The 20,814-nt window shown below is 40.7% G+C and overlaps 1 protein-coding gene across 1 annotated transcript; it reads right to left on the bottom strand.

Moving 5' to 3' along the window:
* Positions 1-1,274: 1,274 nt before the first annotated feature.
* ANAPC4 (anaphase promoting complex subunit 4) lies at positions 1,275-20,428 on the bottom strand (the record flags this gene model as incomplete). The annotated part of the gene is made up of 28 exons (XM_084266990.1): positions 1,275-2,028; positions 2,404-2,527; positions 3,328-3,498; positions 4,279-4,356; positions 5,989-6,090; positions 6,178-6,216; positions 6,302-6,363; positions 6,890-6,987; positions 8,676-8,769; positions 9,307-9,363; positions 9,518-9,574; positions 10,444-10,490; positions 11,613-11,668; positions 11,984-12,035; positions 12,112-12,212; positions 12,658-12,734; positions 12,841-12,883; positions 12,977-13,041; positions 13,764-13,850; positions 14,102-14,185; positions 14,844-14,954; positions 15,323-15,407; positions 16,803-16,847; positions 16,947-16,973; positions 17,115-17,189; positions 18,371-18,503; positions 19,560-19,665; positions 20,321-20,428. The coding sequence occupies 28 exons, from the start codon at positions 20,426-20,428 to the stop codon at positions 1,813-1,815; spliced, it is 2,400 nt and encodes a 799-aa protein (XP_084123116.1). The 3' UTR covers positions 1,275-1,812.
* Positions 20,429-20,814: the final 386 nt, after the last annotated feature.

Raw genomic sequence — 20,814 nt, 5'->3', positions numbered from 1 at the left:
GAAAATAAAATGATGAGGAGATCATCGTGTCCAGACACCACCAAAATCCCAAGAATCAAGTGTTTCCTACTACCCCTTCAAAAATAAACACATAAGCACATGACTGGCACATTTATTATTACAGAAGTCTGGTAGCAGTATAAAAATAAGTTAGACAGAGGAATCAGTAATGCATTCAGAAGCACTGACCTAAACTGGTGCGTTCATATCGTGTCACTATGAAGTGTAGAAAGTGCACATGTATTTATTCAAGCCAGAAACAAAACTCTCACTGCCTCAAGTATATCAGACTGGACTAGAAAGATGCACAGAATATCATCAGGGAGATTTCTGAAGAGCATTACCCCTTTGGTACGGGACACACCTGCCATTAAGGCAAATTTAGAAACAATTATGGTCAGATCAGATTTCCATATACCCACAGATTAAAAATACTTAGCAGAAAGAGCAGCAAAGCAATTGTTTCCAAGCACTCTAGTGTGACAATTCTTAAAGTTAGATCAAAAGCAAAAGCTTCCAGGAAGAACACAAGGCCAGGCTTAAGCTGAGGAGGTTCTGTTGTAGCAGCTGTTCTCAAGAGAAACTGTTCCACACAGAAAACCCACAACCCTTTTGAATGGGCATTTTGAATGCTCCCCCAGTCCTTCAGCTTCATTGTGCCCTCCATGATTAGCATCTGTTAGATGAGAACACTGAACAGCATGCAACTTCCAAGGAGCTTGGTAAGGAACAGAAAAAACAAATCTCTCTCAAAACTGCACAGCTTTGTTTACAAGTCTCCCTCAGCCCAAAAACTTCCAAACTCCACTTTAAAAAAACAGTTATTTAAAAATAGCATATGAAAACCCAAGAGGTTAAGTGTTTGATTTCTGCAACTTCAGAAGATTTATTTATTTTTGAAGTACAGAATGGAGCACATGTGTAAGACCCAGTCCCCACAAATACAAGGAACACCCACTGAAGGAAGGTACGCTCTCCTGAAGGGAGATCATGCATTTAGCAGCACTGTTCATTCCAAGAGCTGAGTTTGAAGTCAGTTAACTGACAGCTAGTAGGGAAGAAGAAAGCATTTCAATTTCTAAACACTGCTTCTAGCTTCTGCTTAGCAGCATGCCACTCCTACAGCACGGAGCAGGGTTATGGTGAAGCCTATACATCAGGATAAAAAAATATATGCTCTCTGCTGTAGCTTTTCGTTACAAACAACCCAGATGGAGGTGACAGGCGCTCAGGAACCATCTGGCAGAAGACAGACAGGCTGAGACATGCAAACATTTGACAAAACACAGGTGTGTAACACACACACAATGTTGCACTGAGGACTAAATAACTGCACAGACCGAAACACTTTTTTAAAAGTCTGTATTTAAGTAACAACTGCTAAATTTTGCAGCTAGTCTTATGCTGATCTGCAAGCTTTTTGTTCACCATACACACTGAAAATTTTGGCTCTACCAGAAGCTTCTGCAACCCCTGCCAGAACACAAAAGACTGAGAAGCATTCAGTCCTGAGCTTTGTTGTTTTCACATACAAGTTCACACACAGATCTTAGGAACAGGTTAACTACAAAATGTCAGCTGGCATTTCTTTTTCTGCTCGCCTGTAAAAAACTGCAAATGAAAAAGTTCAAGGAAATTTAGCTCATACCAAACCATATGCCACACAAAAAGGGCCACATAAACGTGCTCTAGAATGCAGTCTTAGCTGAGCTGGAATCCTGACAGCAGCTGCTTGGGTAGATACAGCAGACATCATCTCAGCAGCCCGAAGCGAGATCACAGTCTCGTCCCTTTACAGCATAAAAGCCCATGTCAAGGCTCCAGGCTCGATTCGTGCTCTTCAGTTTCATCAGGCAGTTCTTCAGCAGAGGCATCACACACGTTGTCCTGGTTATCTGCAGGCTGATTTAGCTCATCAGGTTCCCCAGCTGTAATATGAGTGGTTTCTTCTTCCTCCTCTTCCTCAACTTCCCCATCATCCTCTACATCCATCTCAAACACCCTCACATGACGGAGATTTGAGCTTAGCTACAGAGACATGAAGAAGTTTCTGTTAATAAATAAAGGCACCAATACCATTTTAATTGTCAGACAATGGCTTTGAAAACAGCCTTTAACTTTGAAATTGAGGTATCAAGGAAATTAGCAATTTTTTTACTGCTCCACAGGCTGAAAAGTAAAGCAAGTAGCTCTAACAACTTCTGTTGAAGTTCTTCTGTGTCGTGTTAGGACTGTATCCTGACACAATTGTAACAGATCATGAAAGAGCAAATCTATTTGTTAAAGAAAAAAAATCAGTTTTGATAAATCTCACTAAACCAGCAAAAACAGGCTACCACTCTCTCCAGTCCAGGGACACTTACTTTAATAGTTTACAGGCTTGGTCACAAATACTGTACTCACCACACAGGAAACTTTTCTAATGCCATTTACAGCAACATACTGAGCTTTCATGTTCTCCAGAACTCTCCACTGATTCTCCAAGCAGACAGTACGTGTGGTTATCTCATCACTTTGCTCATCCAGCCTGCACACAGGAAGGAAAGCACAAACCTTGTATATAAGAAACAATTCCAGCACTAAGAAATACCTTAGTCCAATTTTTTTTATGTCTTAAGTTGTGCCTCACTTGCTTTTGGTACTTTCTGTTCGTTCTTCAACACACAATTTCTTTGTAGCATAAAAGAAAATATTTACAGTTCAGCATGGCTCTTCATTTTGACATAAAAATGTATCTTAAGCAATTCACCAGCATAGAGAGAAGAAATAACAAGCTAGTGAGGCACAACTGAAAGCCTGGATTCAGTGCCTGAATCATGTTGGCCTCGTGTGTGTGCATTTGCTTCCCCCAGATACTCTCCTCAACAGCACAGAGAAGAACCAATTCTGATGTTTCAAGAATAGCTGTGTGACTACCAGTGAAAAGATGAAAAAATATCTGTGTATCCTTACTACAAGGCAGAGGTACATGAGCAAATATGCTGAAAATATCCTGAAATTTAAGTCCCTAAGAGCATCCTCTAAAGAAAAGACTTGTGATTCTAGAGAATATCTTCAATTGGTCCTCCCATTTCAAGACAGCCACGTACACAGGTAGTACACAATCTCAAAAAAAAAAAGCAAAGCCAATCCTAATTCCCTCAAAACCCCACAAAACTGTTCAGGAAGCTTCCATCTCCCCAACCCACTCACCCTGGCAAAAAAAAAAAAAGAGGTTTTATCTTTAAAACATTTACACATACAAAGCAAGAGTAACTGTCCACAGATTATTTGCTTAATCTGCTTTTCAGTTCTGCATTTTCAGAGTTGCTCAAACTTCTTCAGTACCTTTTAGTAGAATCCCAGATGAATTCCCTGTCTTGGTCCTCATCTGTGTATACTGACGATAAAGGTAGCTGAGCCAAGACTCTCTCCTTCCCCTCTTGTTCCACACTCTCCTTCAGAACTACAGTTACAGTTTCATCATCATAGAAGTGTGCATCTAAGCAACTGTAGCACCTACAGGATCAATCATTCAGAAAGCATCCAGGAATGAAAAGTGAATAAATGAGAATACAGAACTAAAATATTTGTAAGTTGCACAGCATTCATATTGCAAAGTACCCAGGGGTTAAGGGTGTTCTTTACTGTAAATGACAGAGAGGGTCAGTCATGGAACTAAGACACTGAACAGCCAAAACCATGTCAGACTCCTGTAACATGCAGGAAAAGTAATTCTGATAGAAAAAACCCAAAGAAAATCCAACCAAATTTACTAGGAATTTTATTTTTCCTCCATTTCAGGTGACATGTAACAAACAGTTAAGAAAAACACCAAAGAAAATTTAGAAACACAACACAAGTACTGAGAGCAATCTGGCCTTTTTACATGAAAAGGATGAGCTTAGCTTGCCATGCCTTCTGAGATGCCTTCATTCAGGCATGTCAAGTCTCAGTCCATCTTAGAGAACATCACAGCCCTAAGAGCTGTTTCCAGCTATCTTTGTTTTTTGCACATGTGCTATTGTTCTAGTTTTCAATGAGAAAACTAAAATTTACTTGATCATGAGATGAAGGGCAAAACAAGTCACAATCCTGCAGCTTCAGGCACCTGTGGCATTCCTCACAGCCTGACTCACTTGAGCACTGTGAGCTGGTTCAGCATCTGAAGCAGTAACTTGCAGGGTAGAAGCCAAACTGCAAAGCCTAAGAAGTTAACCTAATGTGAAATGAATACTAGAAAAAACAGACTTCAATTTATCAATCTGCAATTCTGGAGTACAAATACAATGTACTGACCTGGAGTCTGAGCTCTCGTTTATACTGTTGTTCAAGAAGTTCCCAAACTCTACTGCAAGAATTCCATTACTGACAGACCTAGAAGAAGAGAGCTCATTATCTCAGTGACTAATCTCCATTCATAGAAAACCCAAAAAATCTAATGGCAACTGTGGTAAGAGAGGCTGTAAACCTGTCCAAGCTTGGCACAACACAGGCGGTGCATGGGAACCTTTCGCTTTCTGTCCTCCTAGTGGAGTCAAATGGGAAACTGCAGCTGGCCTCTGGGATACAGGTTGCTGAACTCTTGGCTTGATGGTCCCAGTCTCAGGTCTGTTAAGGTACCTGTTATTCACATCTATACTAAATGAGTTGGTTTGGGTTTGCATGGCAAGGTTTCGGTAGTGGTGATGGGGCTGCGGGGTGGCTGTTTCCCAGTCAGCAAAGGTGGGCTCATAACCATGGATGCTACCTGCTAATGAGATGGCAGGGAGGCACCCAGGAAGCTGGGAGGGGACACAGGCAGGACAGGTGACCCAAACTGGCCAAAGTTGCTACTCCGTACCATGACATCATGCTCAGCATACAGGGAGCTGGTGGGGGAGCAGCACACAGCTCCAGGACACATGGTTTGGGGATGGTTCAGCTTCGGGAGAGCTCCAAGCTCTACAGTGAGTCATGCAGTTCAGTGAAAACTGCATTGTGTATCATCAGTTTTGTATATGTGGCTATAAAGTCCTGTTACCATTACTTCTCCCTCCCTTTGCTGTCCCTGTAAACTATCCTGTACTCTATCCTACCCAGTAAACTGGGAGGAGTGGCTGACACAGCAGGAGGCTGCACAGACGTTCAGCAAGACCCTGATTGACAGTTGAGCAAAGACAAACCAAATGAAATTCAACAAGGGCACATGTAGTCTGTACCTAGGGAAGAATAACCCTGGGCACCAGAACAGGTTAGTTTGGTCAGAAGCAGCTCTGTGGGGAAGTACATGTGAGTCCTGGTCGACAACAAGCTCTCCATGAGCCAGCAGTGCCCTTGTGACAAAGGAGGCCAATGGACCTGGGGTGCTTTAAGAATGGAATGGCCAGCAAGTAAAGTGAGGTTCTCCTTCCCCTCTGCTCTGCCCTGGTGAGGCCACATCTGGAATACTGCGTCCAGTTCTGGGCTCCCAAGTTCAAGACAGACTGGGAACTACTGAAGACTGTCCAGCAGGGGACTACAAAGGTGATGAGGGGACTGGAGCATCTCTCCAATGAGGAAAGGCTGAGAGAGCTGGGTGTGTTTAGCCTGGAGAAGACTGAGACAGATCTGATCAACACTTTAAATACTTGAAGGGTGAGTGTCTAGAGGAAAAGGCCAGCCTCTTCTCTGTGGTGCCCAGAGACAGGACAAGGGGCACAAACTGGAACACATTAAGTTCCATCCAAGGGAAAACTTCAGTGAGGGTGGCAGTGCACTGGAACAGGCAGCCCTGAGAGGTGGTGGGTTCTCCTGCTCTGGAGATATTCAAAACCCCACTGGATGACCCTGTGACCCTGTGCAACGTGTTTTAGGTGATCCAGCTTTAGCAGGGGGTTGGACTAGATGATACCCAGAGGTCCCTTCCAGCCCCTACAGTTCTGTTCATCTGTGCTCATTCTTTCTTTGTGCAAAAAGATTGAAATTATAACTCTCTCTGCACACATGTGATGAAGCTCACAAACCACTTTTCCCCCCTTTTGGGCTTACCTGGAAGTATCAGTATGTCTCCTCAAAATGTATATTTTAGAAATAGAATTTTCTAACATGGTGAAGAGAACATAATGTATATTAGATGTTTTGTCATTCCACCTGCAATGTGGGGGGAAGAAATTAAAATTTAGATCAAGCTTCAATAAATGGTAAGTGACAGAGAACAAGAAATAGTGTCAGACTTACAGAAATGGTAGTTTAAATAACTGAGGCATGGAATCTTCACTGAAAATGAAAAAAACAAAGCTGTTTATAAAATGCTACTGTAATTTTGGGCAACTGAGCTTTAGAAATAAATGTAAAGAAATACCTTTGAGAAGTCTTGTAGAGACACATGCAGACTGCTTGATGCACTGACTTTCCAATTACAACCTAACAAATATAATGAAAATAGGCCAAAAAAATGCAGACAGTTATTTGTAATTCTACATTGTCAAGGCAAAAATATCCCCAACCCCAAAACCACCAATGAAACAAACCGCCTGAATATACCTGAAAGAAAAAACCACCAATATTGATGCTGGAATAAACATCTCTCATGCAAACACTGGTGTTACTTGATGTACATGCTTCATGTTTCTTCATAATATGCAGATTAATGTATTGTCAACTAACACAGCTGTCTAGTTACACAGTGCCTACACCAAGCTAATTAACGTTTAAAGTAGATCCAATAATGTGGGAACAGAAAATATGAAACAACAAATCTCCCCCATTACATTCTCCCTTGCCAAAGGTGTGAGGCATCCCACCAGCAGTGAAGCTGGGCTACATACTAAACTGAAGTTGTAGGCAGTTGCAAGCAAAGATAAGAACTTCAGGCCTCGCAAGGCATGAGTGATACTTTCAGTGACTGCTACCCCTAAAAGAAGGTTACATCTATAGTAATTGCACTTACTGCTGGCTTTTGTAAACACTGATCAATGACCCCTTCCATTTGCCTTTTAACAAAATGCAGCGACTTCTCAGGATAGTAGGGAAACAAAAGTGGACTTTCTGTAAACAGATAATAAAAGTTCCTTCAGAAAACATTTGCATGTCTGTAACAACACACTATGCTGTCATTAAAGTGACAAATTGGAATGAGTTCAGTGGAGGGTCAATGAAACAGCTGCAGGATGAGAGCATATGCTTTACAAGGAGAAGTTGAGGAGGCTGGGTTCACTCAGCCTAGACAATCAGTGGCTAACAGGGAGGAACCTCTGGCTCTCTCCAGCTGCCTAACAGATGTTAGAGAAGACACTGCTTTTAAAGCTGCACACATTGAAGAGAGAAGATGTAACAGTCATAAGCTCCACCTAGGAAAATTCCAATCAGATAGAAGGAAAAGAAAGTTTTCACAAGGACTGGTTAGTCACTGGAGCAGGGTGCCCAGAGAGGCTGGAGGGTCTCCACTGTTGCAGATGTAGAAGACTCAACTGCACAACCCCAGTCTAGCTTCAAAGTTAGCCCTGCATTGGTTGCATTAGGTGACCACCTAAATAATTCCCGATAATAATTCCAACTCAAGTAACTAACTGGATTACAACATGAAATCAGAGAACTGAATGAGAAATGGAGGCCTGCCTGCCCCTTCAGCTTTTCTTCACAGCCCACTCAAAGTTGCAAAAAGACAGAAGTACATTTACCCAAGAGCTACAAATACAGTAGTTATAAGATACCTTCAGCAAAACAGTTTCCATACGTTTTGTAGTAGCTATTTGTCTTCAATAGGACTGATTTGTTCTTATTAAACTAACTTTGTAAGAAGACATTCAGCTTTCAATACAAATCTCACTAAAGTACTTAACCTGTTTCTTTTCCAAAGTTTAGCTGTGAAAATGCTGAAAGTTACATCAAGGAGAGCAATATCAAGTATCAAAGGCAGCTACACGTTTCATTGCAGAACCATTACTCCTCCTGTAAACCTCACATCTCTCAGAGCAAGACAAACATCTCAATACTTGCCAAATTAATACCAACAAAAACACTCAGAAATGATTTCTACAGTCATGAACCTTAGGCAGTGAGAGAAACAACCAGTCAAGTAGTCTACACCTTCAAAGTAGCAAACCTATTTTCAAAGTATGTCTAAAAATACATTTTCTAAACACTAGTCTTCCAAACTAAAATGCTATAATTTCTCACATTTCTACTGAATTTAAAGGGCAGAAAAAGGCAGCTATAGAAAATTCTATTACAAGACAGCTCATGCTGTAGAAGTTTTCCAGCCTATGCTTTCTAAAGAGGCAAAAAAGAATAATTTTCACTATCAGCTTTTTACAGGGTTTTACTTCTTTTTCACCACTAATTAACAAAATAGTCTCAGAGTCCACTGAAAGACAGCAAGTTAGGTCATATCTGGAGAAAGTGTCCTAAGCATAATTATTACTTCCTTGAACTGGAATTAAGGTCTCCTGAAATAGGTATCTCCTAGGGTTTCTTCCAAGCCAACGTTTCTCAGACTGGCACATGAAATGTCAGAAACTCCTAATACCCAGAATAATGGTAACTGGCTGGGTGAGCAGCTACATAAAACCCACGTAAAATAACAAGGTTCACTTATTTTATTCTACTGAGATGGAGACCTGTGACTAACACTGTAGAAAGAACTTGCAAGCATGAGAAAACAGACTGGTCTTCTGTGTTTCTAACATTCTATGCATAGATTTGATTCACTTATTTTTTACTGAAGCACACATTACCTTTAAGGTGAGTACTATTTTTAAGAAAGTCAAACCACTGGTTTCCCTCAGTATTAGGTGGTGATACAAGGTCATCATCTTCATCTTTCAAGTACTAAGAAAGAAACAGACATTTGTAAAACTGCATTTTAAGAACAAGGGACATTAGAATCCACCTCCAACATTGCCCCTCACAAGCCTGTCAAACGTTCCTTCTTAATTTAACATGCCCAACTCTTACAATGACATATTCCACCCCTTCTAGGAATAGTAAGAAAAATCAGCTGTTGTCTAAGACCATATAGCAATGCTTCCTAAGAAACTGATGTTTGAGCACAGATGTTCTGAAATCCAGTGATGAAATCCATAAAGACAAATAAACACATTTTGATTTCACCTTAAGATTGCTGTCTGTGAAGAAGTTTCACCCTTTTACTAAAAGTACAGCATGAGTAAGGTAAAACTGAAAGATATTTTCCTCTCCTTTTCCTAATAATAGCAAAAAACAAAGAAAATAGTCTCATTTACCATCATTGGAATGTGCAACACAGAGCAAAAGGGACTGAGACAGAAACCAGGCACAACTTCAAAAGCTTCTCCATCTAAGGATTTTATCATTTTTTCTTTATCCATTGACTCCCCAGTTCTTTACCTGGCCAACTCTCTCCACATTGAAGTATTTTCCTTTACGATTGTAAAGCTCTGGTGCCTGGAAAAAGAAACCACAAACCAACCCATTATTTAAACCCCAAATCAATAAGAAGTAGATGACTGAATAAATTTAATCTTTTTTTTTTTCAGATTCAATTATTGGCAGCAAAAATAAAGTCAGATGCTGTACTTGGCAAAGCAATGCAACTTACCTCATTGAAGTGCTCAGTAAGAAAGTCAGCAACAAAAGTGATATCTTTTTGAGTCATCTAAAAGAAAAAAAATGGAGAAAAGCAAAGCATAAGTAACAGACCTCAATAAACAGAGAACATGCTCCATAGGCTGATCAAGTGCAGCCCCCTCATCCTGTCCTCACGGGCTCCAGCCTCCAACCTATTTATGGGAGTCCTCTGATGATCTCACTCCGGTTTATTCATGCCCCTCTCATAGGATGGCCCCCAAACTGGAGACAGTACTCTACATGGGATCTGGTGAGTGCCCTTGCTCCTGTAATACAGCCCTGGTTACTCTTGGCTGCCACAGCTGCCAGGGCACACTGCTGGCTCGTGCCCAGCTTCCATCCACCAGCACCCCCAAGTCTATCTCACAGAGCTGCTCCCCAGCCAGCTGCAGCCTCGCTGTGCAGTTGCTGGGGTTACTCTTACTCCAGACAGAATCGTGCACCTGTCCTTGCTGAACTTCAGGAGGTCCCTATCTGTCCATTCCTTCAGCACATCTATTTCCCTCAGGAAGGTGCCTCTGCTCCTGAGCGCATTAACTGGTTCACTCAGTGTGACGGCATCTGCAAAACTCAGGCAGGTGTATTCCATCTCCTCTACCAGAGCAGAGATATTAAAATCCCATTCCCATTAATTCAGTCATTTAGGGCATATACAGAGCTGCTATACACACAGGTCTCACATTCACAGAGTGTACTAGAAAGAGTGGAATTATCAAAGAAAACAGAAAGAGCAAACTCATGTGAGACAAGTCTTTTTTAATCAGCAGGTGTCAACTTTCTATAAGAAATTACAAACACCACTCTTAAAGTTTTGGAATAAAAATAAACCTTTCATCTTGCTCAAAGTCAAGCAGAATACAGAGTATAGCACCATGTATTACAAAATGTTACTACTACCTTGTTCAGTTCTGGAAGCACATGATCTTCTGACATCCTTAACATGGCTGAGGGAAAAATTACATTCTTACTGCATTAATATGTTTTCCTAATATCCTTAATTTCCCATTGTTACATAATAAGACACTGCCGACAACAACAGGAGATTCTGGAATGAAGAATTATGAATTGAGACTGAAATTAAGCCTCACCTGTCCAACTAGTTTACAATATAAATCTTGAGAACTTTGGTGTTTAATCTTTTCCAACTGCATTGTACTCTCTATAAGACTGAGACAAGTCCATTACAAAAATGGTTCATAAGAACTCATTTGCATACATACTAAGAGTAGTAAAACTGATATATATATATAAAAAATACAGAAATATTGTCATGCCCAGAACAATGTGCTTTAAGAGAATTCCACAGAAGTAATTTGACATCAGTGAGGCTTAAATGTCCCTGAAAGCTGAAATCAGACTACTGATCACTGGAAATTGCCCAGTATTTAGTTTAAACATAAACAATGTTTATGTTGCGAGTGTTTAAAGTTCTAATGTTATGACAGAGAACCCTGGCAGTTGTTCTTTCAACAATTTTCAAAATTCAAATTACTATGTTCCTACTAGTAAGTAAATTTCTGGTGCTTTTACAGTAAAGACTGCTTAGGGTTTTGTAAAGTAGTTCTAAAAAAAAAAAATCAATTAAAAATTATAAACTATTCATAAGCACTTTATAAAAACCAAGCAGGCTAAAATGCAGTGTTCTGCACATCCCTCTAACACTTCCCTGCAGCTACCCAGCTGCAGTCGGAGGTGGCTATTAAATGCATCTGGACATTCAGAGACCATTTATATCTGTGCATAACCTTACAGCTAATTAGGTCTCCACAGAAGAAAACAGCAAGTGGCTGACTAAAGGAGAGTTAAACTACAAATACAGTGTAAAGTTCTTTAATCTCTCCAAGTCAAGACCAGCAATTTGCTCATGAAGCAGACAACAGTTAGGAATACTATCCAATTTATGATCGGCATGTTTAATATTACAATTATTCTTGCCTCATCAACTGCAGCCTTTTAGATGTCCAGAATTTATGACACAGACAGTTAGTTAACTTAATTACTTGCTGACATTTCAATGCTTGCAGTACAAAAGAGATACTGGATGGTTACTATGTGATCAAGCTTACCCACATACAGCCAGCGGAAAAAGGCTTTGAAGTTTTTCATGCTACTGTCGATAACTCTGAGCAAGAAACAAGAGAAGAAATTACCAGATCCAAATGTCACAAGCTGTTCCAGGCTCAAGTCCCATCCTCACTACAGAAAGACCTGTGTTATAGTTTGGTTTGGTTTTTTTTTTAAATGCACAATGCAACCTCCCAACTAAGACTGTTCTTGGCGTATGAATCTGTAAGATGCAGTGAGACAAGGTAAAATGCTCACCACCAAGACAGAAGTCTTGCTTTCCCAGCCGCTTTTATACCCAGCCACATGCTCCCCCTCAGATACATGGCTCAACACACATGCTTTTTTAATGTTCTCTACACTTCATACTTACTGAAGCAGCTCATTTGCTTTCAGGATGAAAGACCCAACAGCAGTAATGGCCTCTGCAAAGAGAGGTTAACTGTCATTATCAAGGTTTCAAAGGTGAAATCAGAGCAGGTAACACACACACTACTGTACCTTCAATTCCTGATGCATCTAATCCCAGAGACTCATATTTTTGTTTCCATAAAGCCATTCCTTTCAATTCACTCAAGTGGTATAACAGTGCCTCGGAGCCACTAGGAGGGCAGAGCAAAGAAGTAGAACCTTGTAGTCACCCTGTGGACATTCACTGCTTTGCTGCATTCTACATTTTTATCATTTAATGTGAAAATGGAGAGTTTTATGAGGTGGTGTGGCATGTAAGAGTTCAAGTACCACTTCACAGAAAAGCAAACGTTGTCCTAATGGTTTTAATCACCAAAGTCAGTGTGAATATTTTGCATATACTCATAAACACACCAGGCAGTGACATACAGATGATGTGCCACGGAGACTCTGCAAAGTACTTGAACAGTTCCCATTACACAAAGGTAAGCTTTTTGCCATGATTGCCTTGCCACGACCACAGTCTCCACACCAGCATGCCCACATGCAAAGAACAACCAACACAGCCTGCTGGCTTTCAACAGAGTGTGTAGTGTGCCATTTTATCTATAATTCACTGGACATTCTGTGACTTACCTCTGCAAATGACTTATGACCAACTTTTGTATACTGGAATAGGAAGACTCTATGGACTGACCAAGTTTTTTTAAGCCCTGTTAAAAAAAGCAACACAAACACACAGTAACGTCCTGTTAACAGAACAGTGATTAAAATACACTGAAATAGATTGCTTTAAATTGCTTAAAAACATGAACATACCTTTACTGTTAGCTGGTTCATTAGTAATGCCTGAAGTTCCAGACTGAAGGAGGTGGGAGAAAGAACCAAATATGCATTCATTTTGTATTTCAATATCAAATGCAAATGCATACTCAGATAAAACAACAGTAACTACCTTGCTTTGCCCCATAACAACAGCTGCATAAACTCATCCTGAACAGAAGTGGTTGTATTCTTTTCCTGTCAGTCAAAATGATTGAAATAGATTGGTAAAAAGATGAAATCCAGGCTACCACATAATCTCACAAACACATCAATTAAAGTATACTGGAAAACCCACCCATATGCTTGAATGTTGAAATCAGACTACCGATCACTGGAAATTTTCTAGTATTTTACGTTCTTTTTGATTATATTTGTATTGTATTATATTGTATTTGTATCACCCATTAAAAATAATAAGCAGTTTGCCATCACCAAGAATTTAGTTGAAAAAAATAATATATTTGATGCAATTCATTTCTAACTATGGTCAATAAACACAAAATTTAAGGAAATCCAAGAACATCTTAATCAGTGCTCTGCTGCACTGGGCTGAAAGTGCTGGTCAGCATTTGTTACTCAGTATTTACAGTATTCAGTTTACCAATGACTGGAGTACAAACAGCACAGCCTTAAATAGAAAGCAAGTGGTCAATAGCTGTGGAAGCTGTAAGCTATCACTTTTGAATAACTTAGAATAAAATAAAGAAGTATCACAGTACAATTGTGCTTGATTGTACTCAGATATCTTCAGCATCGGAGCTCCTGACACACAATAGGTTCCAGGTTGCCTCTGACCTTACAGATTGTTATCTGGAGGCATTATGCTTAAACAACATTCAGATACACAGCATGCTAGCATGAACAACAGAACTACAGCAAAAAATGCTTTTCCAAAGGAATGGTCAGTACTGTGGTACCTGCACAAACTTTGTCAGCCGTGAGTCCATCTGCATCAGTATTTCCTCCCATGCTTCACACATGCATGTCAGTGACAACTTTATATACTGTAACACAGACAACAGCATTACTATTCCCTTCCCTGCCCCCTGAAATCATGTGTAAGAACTGGATGTTACAATACAAACAGAATACATGCTAGAGATGAAATATGAAACTTATTACCAAATTCCAAATACTCTACATTTACTTAAAACCAATGTAGATGTCCTACAAGAAAACATTTATTTTACTTGTGTTAAGAATACCAAAGCCTGTAAGAACTGTGATATATAAGGAAATTATACTACAACTGTACCTGTAGCAGAGTTGAAATGTGAGTAAACTTCCGGGCCATTTGAGTTACCTCGGGTAAGTAACTTGATAACAGACTAGTGTCCAGCTGTAACAAGTGAAACAAGCAATAACTAACTATTTTTCTTATAAAAAAATTTAGATAACAGAAATTAAAGGAGACAGGGAGAAGACCCACAGAAAAAACCTGTAATTTTTCATTTCTTTGAAGTTGATTTTAAGGGGGAAAAGCATTTAATTTAAAGGGGCAATAAATATTTTTAATACATCTATAAAAACTCATTTTAATGAGTTCCACAATTTGGAGTTTTGACAGTAATAGTTTTAGGATTACTTTTTTGGATAGACTGGGTAAACAACAGCATTGTTCCTATGCTTTTGTGTGCAGAATGAAGGAAATCTGAATGACTATAACTATAATTGAATAAATCACAGAAGATTGGAATGGTTTGGGTTGGAAGGGACCTTATCAAAGATCATCTAGTTCCAACCCCCTGCCATGGGCAGGGAAATGAATGTTATATTTACAGTTACTTTGTAAAAGAATGCCTCAAATCCTCCTCATCATCAGCGAAACTGGATGGTAATGTGATAAATCCAAAAGCTTTACTGGGGTGAATTTCAGAGAAAATGGAAACAGCAGTTTGTGTTTTTTCTGTACATAGTGGGAAAACAATAGAGCTACCAGAAAGTAACTAAAAAAGCTGGTTTACTTTTAAAGAATGTTCTAATATTACTTCACTTGCCTGAAAATACGTTATCTCTGCTTCACTGTCTGCAGAGTCCTGTATCTCTGTGATCACCGACAGTGATTTCAGATCACTAGACAAGCATAGCCCACGACAGGAACCTGCCACCTGAGGGATTCCAGTTGAGAAGTTAATGAAATGTTGCACTTCTGCTAAGACGTATTCAGTGATTTAGCTCAATGACACAGAAAAACAAAGTGGAATTTTCAGCTACTGTTCAGGAACAGAAGCATCCTTTTTACTGGGGATTAGCACTGAACTTTAGTTTCACTTGAAACAAGGTGTTAAACCACCAAAGTTAGAATGTCCTTCCAAAAATAATCACACAACCCAACCAAGAGAAACAACTTTTTCTTTCTTTAAACTTCAACAACCCATTTTCCCTTCTGTATGAGCAGACACATGTATTTTTTCATTCAATTCAGCTGTAGCTTGGGACATCATGGAGGGAAAAGAGGGAAAGGAATGGAACGTACCCCAGTTACTGTAGCAATCTTGAACATTCCATAAGCATAAATCTCAATAAATCCTGAGCTACCACCAAGGACAAGAGCATTAAGCCTGTAAAAATAGAAGAATATGCACTGATGAGCGTACTGAAACAAGCTCTATTGCAAACAAATACACTTCTTAATACTTAAAATTCCATCCATCACTTTACTAAAGATCCTCTAAAGAATCACTGAACAAAAAGAAACACTGTACTACTCTCTGCAAATCCAAGACATTTTAAAAGAGAAAAAATATCAACTTGGATTTCACTGGTATGACCTGTATCTAACATTTACAGAAATAGTATCCATTACTAAGTTATCAGACACAATGGAAAATTCACACAATTTAGGTACAGAAGTCTTCCTACATGAGCTTTATACCTTCTAGAAGAAAAAAGTACCAGTTTCTAGCAACAGCCTGCATACAGGCTGCAAAGCATTCTTACAAAGCTACTTCTGCAGTCCCCTGAGTGTATCCTAACTACATGCAGAGTGAGTTTGTCGCAGCCACTCCCTGGTGCTCCCCAGCAAAACCTCAAAGGCAAGAAAGATTTGGAATGGATGTAGCAAGCAAAGAACAGCCACAAGTAACTGCAGCATCAGACACAGAAACCCAGTTCAAAGAATAGGGTCTGGGACAGACAGGTCTGAGTTTTGCTCACTTAGTAAAACTAACTTGCTACAGTAACTTGGGAAAAAGCTGACCTATGTTTGGAATGTTAAACTTTGGACAGGGAGGTTGTCCATTGCTGTCATACATCCATACATCTCCAACTACACATATCTGCTTGCATTACAGTGAGCAGTAATACTCTCCCAACATAAAAAAAGGGAATGTTTCACATGTTCCCTTATAAATACAGGAAATTAACAGCAGCTTCTGCCTGCTACACCCCTAAGTATGTGTTAAAACCAACAAAGCTTAACAGTATCTGAGAAACTTTTGTTTTTATTAATTGAATAGATGAAGAAGCACAGAATCCTGAGAGCTCCTACAGCACTGAGAGCAGTCACTCTCTTTCTAGCAAAGAAGCCATACTGTAAGAAGAGATATCAAGGCTTGATAGAGGTGCAAATTTTGAAATATGGAGGATGATTCTCAGTGGTGAGACTGTAAGGAACAGTGAAAGAAAGTGACAGAAAAATGGAATGGAAAAACAAGGCACAGAGGTTGAGCACCCTCCTTGAAGACGCACCCCAAGCAATCCCCAAAGCCAGTCTCAACCTGCTGAACTACACTTCCTTCAGCTGCACCCTACGTGTTTCATAATGAGAGAACTTTTATTTTTGAATGTGAAAGAAAAGGCATTCCATATCCTTTCTATGGGTCCCTTAAAAACAGATTATGAATAATGTATAAATAAACCCACTTATCCATTATTTTTACCTAACCAACCAAAAAAACCCACACCCAAAACCACAACCCCAAAACCAACCATGACCAGTTACATGCATACTTTACCTTACATCACCCAGAAGCTTCATAATCTCATCTGACTTTTCCTCACTGGAAATACAAAACACATGATTGGGGATTATGTAGCTTGCCTCAAAACCAAGGGGGAAAAAAAAAAAAAGAGAGAGACCTAAGATGACAATTTCTTACCTGAAAATTTTTGCAGTCGTACTGTAACTGAAAATAAAATAATTATTCTTAATGATATCGAGCAGACATCTGACCCAAAGTATCTGTAGAGCATTAAAGATGAATAGCCAAAACAATGACAACAAATGACAACTTGTATCTTCTAAAGTTTACTAGGGAAACACTTACTTTTTTGGTAGTGCTGGCAATTTAGGCAAAAGGAGATTTGATTCATCCTCAGCATTGTAAAAGGAAGTGAGAACACTGAAAAAGAAATAGGACTGTCTTTAACCACCCAAGATGTAAAAAATGGGGGGTAGAAGAGAATTTATTTCTAACTTCAAAGTTACTCAATATGTCATGCATATTAAAGAGCTGCAAATATCAGAGGGGAATCCCTCATGGGCCCTTTAATAACTTATCAAATGACCAAATTAAGAAAAGAAGTCTAAAAATACTATTTATTTATTTCCACCAAAAGATAATTTAAAGTTTCTATCTGCTGTTTCAGTATCTTGCCACCAAATCCCTCATCACCTGTAACACAGTCACTGACCAAGGCTTTCTGTTTAAATCCTGCACAACCCTCCAGTACAACCTACCTACACTTTAAAAAAGCTCCACCCTAAGGACACATGACAGTCAGAGGAAGGCTAAAATGCAGTACTTAACACCACACCATACACCTGAGAGAAGAATGAGATTCCCCATAAGGGGCTAAGTCTGTCCCCCACCAGGAGAACACCAGAGTGAGTAAAGATCTAGTTATTGCTATTTTACAAGTGGGATTTTCTGGGGGGTGGGGGGTGTGTGTAAACTCCAAATCACCTCCCTTTTTAAAACAAATCTTTCACTGAATTATTGTCTTGCAGTGCAATAAGGTGAGTAACAGAGGGTTTTATACAACCACAGATATAGGGACCAGCTCACAAGTGCTGCTGAGAATTGCCTAATGCCAGAGAGCTCAGGGTCACTAGGGGCAATGTGGCTTCCTGAAGTACTCCCCACCACAGAACTACTAGCAGTGCTGGGTGGAACACCAAAGGCACACTGTGAAAGATTTAAGCACCAAGTTAAAGATCTCAACACCAGTGAAGAAAGATTTAACAGTTATTCTGACTAAAGCAGATGAACATTACATTACTGTCATTAAATAAATGAATTGGTATTGAAGTAAACTTGATGAGAAGACAATTTGTACAAACTAACACTAGATTAAGCAGCCCTGAAGAGGGGGGGAGCTCAAGATCATGCTAGAATTTCTCTACATAACCAAAAGAACCACAAGTCTAAGACACCAGCATTAAAAGTAGGTGTATGAGAAGGGTCTACTCTAACCAAAAGGAAAATTTTAGCCAAGTGGTAACAAAAAGCCATATATGACCATCTGTAACATACAAGTATTGGCACTGTATAGCCCACAATTGAGAATTTTTGGGACTCACCTGCTTTCCTCAGTTACTTCCATCCAGTGCATGTAAGTAACAGTCAAGTCGATGGAGAAGGAGTGCAAGCTTTCAGGTTTCTCTACATCACATAGAATAATCCTCTTGGTATCAGCAAGGCCAAAAGCCAAAACTAAAGAAAGATGAGTAAAATGTATAACCAACCAGTGTGCAAATCTTTATTTTCTAATTCTGTATAAAGTGCCTACAATGTCTCTTCAAAGCCAACTACTGGTCAGAATTTTCTCTTTGTCTATTTATAGTCCTTCCAAATTCTCATGTGAAACCTGCTCATTAAAAAGGAGGTTTGAACTCCTGCCATATTTTAGGTGAAAAGTCAAAGGCATGATCCCACAATTATTTATCTACATGTTGAACAGAGCACACTTCTCATACTTCTAACAACAGCTCTGATAAAGCAGAGGCTTCAAGTTTCACAAAATAGAGGTCAAAACTATAAGGAAACCCTGTCCACCAGGGAGGTTTGGGGTTTATTACAACAAAATGCAATTTATGATTTGCTGAGCTACATCACCTTAACTTTATTAATCCATAAAAGCATATAGCAAGCAAAGGCTTCTAAGCTTACTTCTTTGTAATCACAGGCAACCAGCTTAAACAAAAGTTCTTTAAACTCCTCTGACTCCATCATAAAACTATACAGGTATTTTTCACCCACATGTCATAGAAAATGATTATTCACATTCTCCAACATAAAAAGTAGCTGATTTCCAGCTTAGGTTTATTGCATTAATAATTTCAATATTATTTTTGTTGATAAGGAAAATAACTTTTTTTTTTTCTGGTATATCATAAGAGCAATTCTAGTTTCTAAAGTTCAGCCTATCCTAAATTAACTAAGCTTTCTGTCAACCCTGATCAGACAGACAGCCCCTCTCTGTACTTGCAGAATAAACTTTGTCATTAATGTAAAAGTCTTGTATTTAGTTAGGAACCCCAAGGTTTTTTTATACCATGAAAAGCAGCATTTGGGACATAAATCCACCTTACAACCCTTTCTTGCTTTCAACAGGGTAATGCACTCCATTACTCTGAATAAACGTACATAAAATTAAGCTACTCTTCAAACACATTCTACTTGACAATTTCTTTTACAGGCAAGAGGTATTATCACCACAGCCTTCACTCTTTTCCATGGCACCATATCATCTCCTGTACTTGACATTACTTTTGCCATCTGGTCTCCAAGCAAGAGCAGTCACTTCTTTTCCTGTGTTTTCATTTGGAGGCAAACTCCACACTCGCTGGAAGTTTGCAAGCCGATGTAGTAAAACCTACAAGGCAAGCACATTGAAGACAGAAAAATAAACCTTTCTCCTGTTAATAGCAGCATGTAAATCAGTTCAAGACACGTTTTTTTTTGTTTAACCACTCTCTTACAAGTCCTGCATCTTAAATACCGCCTGCTCCTCTGGGAGAGGAGTCACTCCCATGCCATTTCAGAGGCCAGCAGGTCGCTGACTGTAACGCAGAGGGAAGCTGTGCCCTCTGGAAGCCTCGCAGTCTGTAACCCAGAGGGGCCACCCAGCTTCTCCAGCGAAGGCCGCCTAGGAGCACAACAGTCTGTTCGTCAACGATCAGGGCTCCGGGTGTGTGTGTGTTGGAAAATCAGGTAATTTAAATAGGAAATTTCATGCACTTTAAAATCCCACAGATGCTGGAACTGGGAATGTGATTGTTGAACTTGCTTGGAAACTAGAAAGTGAAAAGAAAAGGGACAGGAAGTACAGAGAAACTGGGTAAAAGCTCTGCTATTCCCACACGCTGGGCTAAGCTTGCAAGAGCTGTGCCACCGGTGACAGCCGAGGGGTCGCAGGGGCTGCACAGAGCAGGCAGCGTTTCCCCGCTGGCGCAGCCGCCGTCCTTCCCAGAGCCCTTCCTGCCAGACATGCCGGGGCCGGGGCCAGGGCCGGCAGCCCCCGCACTCACCTCCCCCGCTCGGTTGGCCAGGGCGATGAGGTCCCTTTTGGGGGACCAGGCCATGAAGACGACCTCCTGGGGCAGCTGCTTCTCCCCCACCTGCCGGAAGGCGGGCATGGCGAAGGAGCGCGCCGGCGGTGCCGCAAACGGCGCTGCAACCGGCTGCCCGCCCCTGCTCTCCCCCGGGTGCCCCCACTGCCGCCGGCCTGCCTGCCTCCCGCTCTCCGCTCCCGGCTTCCGGAGGCGGAGCTTCCCACGGCGGCGCGGATTGGCCCTCGGAGCTAAGAGCTAGTAGCGGCTTCCCGCACCACCAGCCCAGCCCGGGAGGCGGGGCGGTGGCGGGGGGCCAGGTTCCGCCCACGCGTGGCCGTGGGGACAGGGCTGCTGCCGGCGGCGGAGGGTCCCTCCCCGTGCGGGGCTGAACGAAGCGGCTCTCGAAAGGAGACCGCGGGGCCCGGGCCCAGCCGGGGGTGGCTGCGTGTGCCGGCCGATGCCCGGGAAGC

The sequence above is a fragment of the Gallinula chloropus genome (genome assembly GCF_964237585.1).
Source record: "Gallinula chloropus genome assembly, chromosome: 7".
In the NCBI taxonomy this organism is placed as follows: domain Eukaryota; kingdom Metazoa; phylum Chordata; class Aves; order Gruiformes; family Rallidae; genus Gallinula; species Gallinula chloropus.
This window is presented reverse-complemented; position numbering and strand designations above follow the sequence as displayed.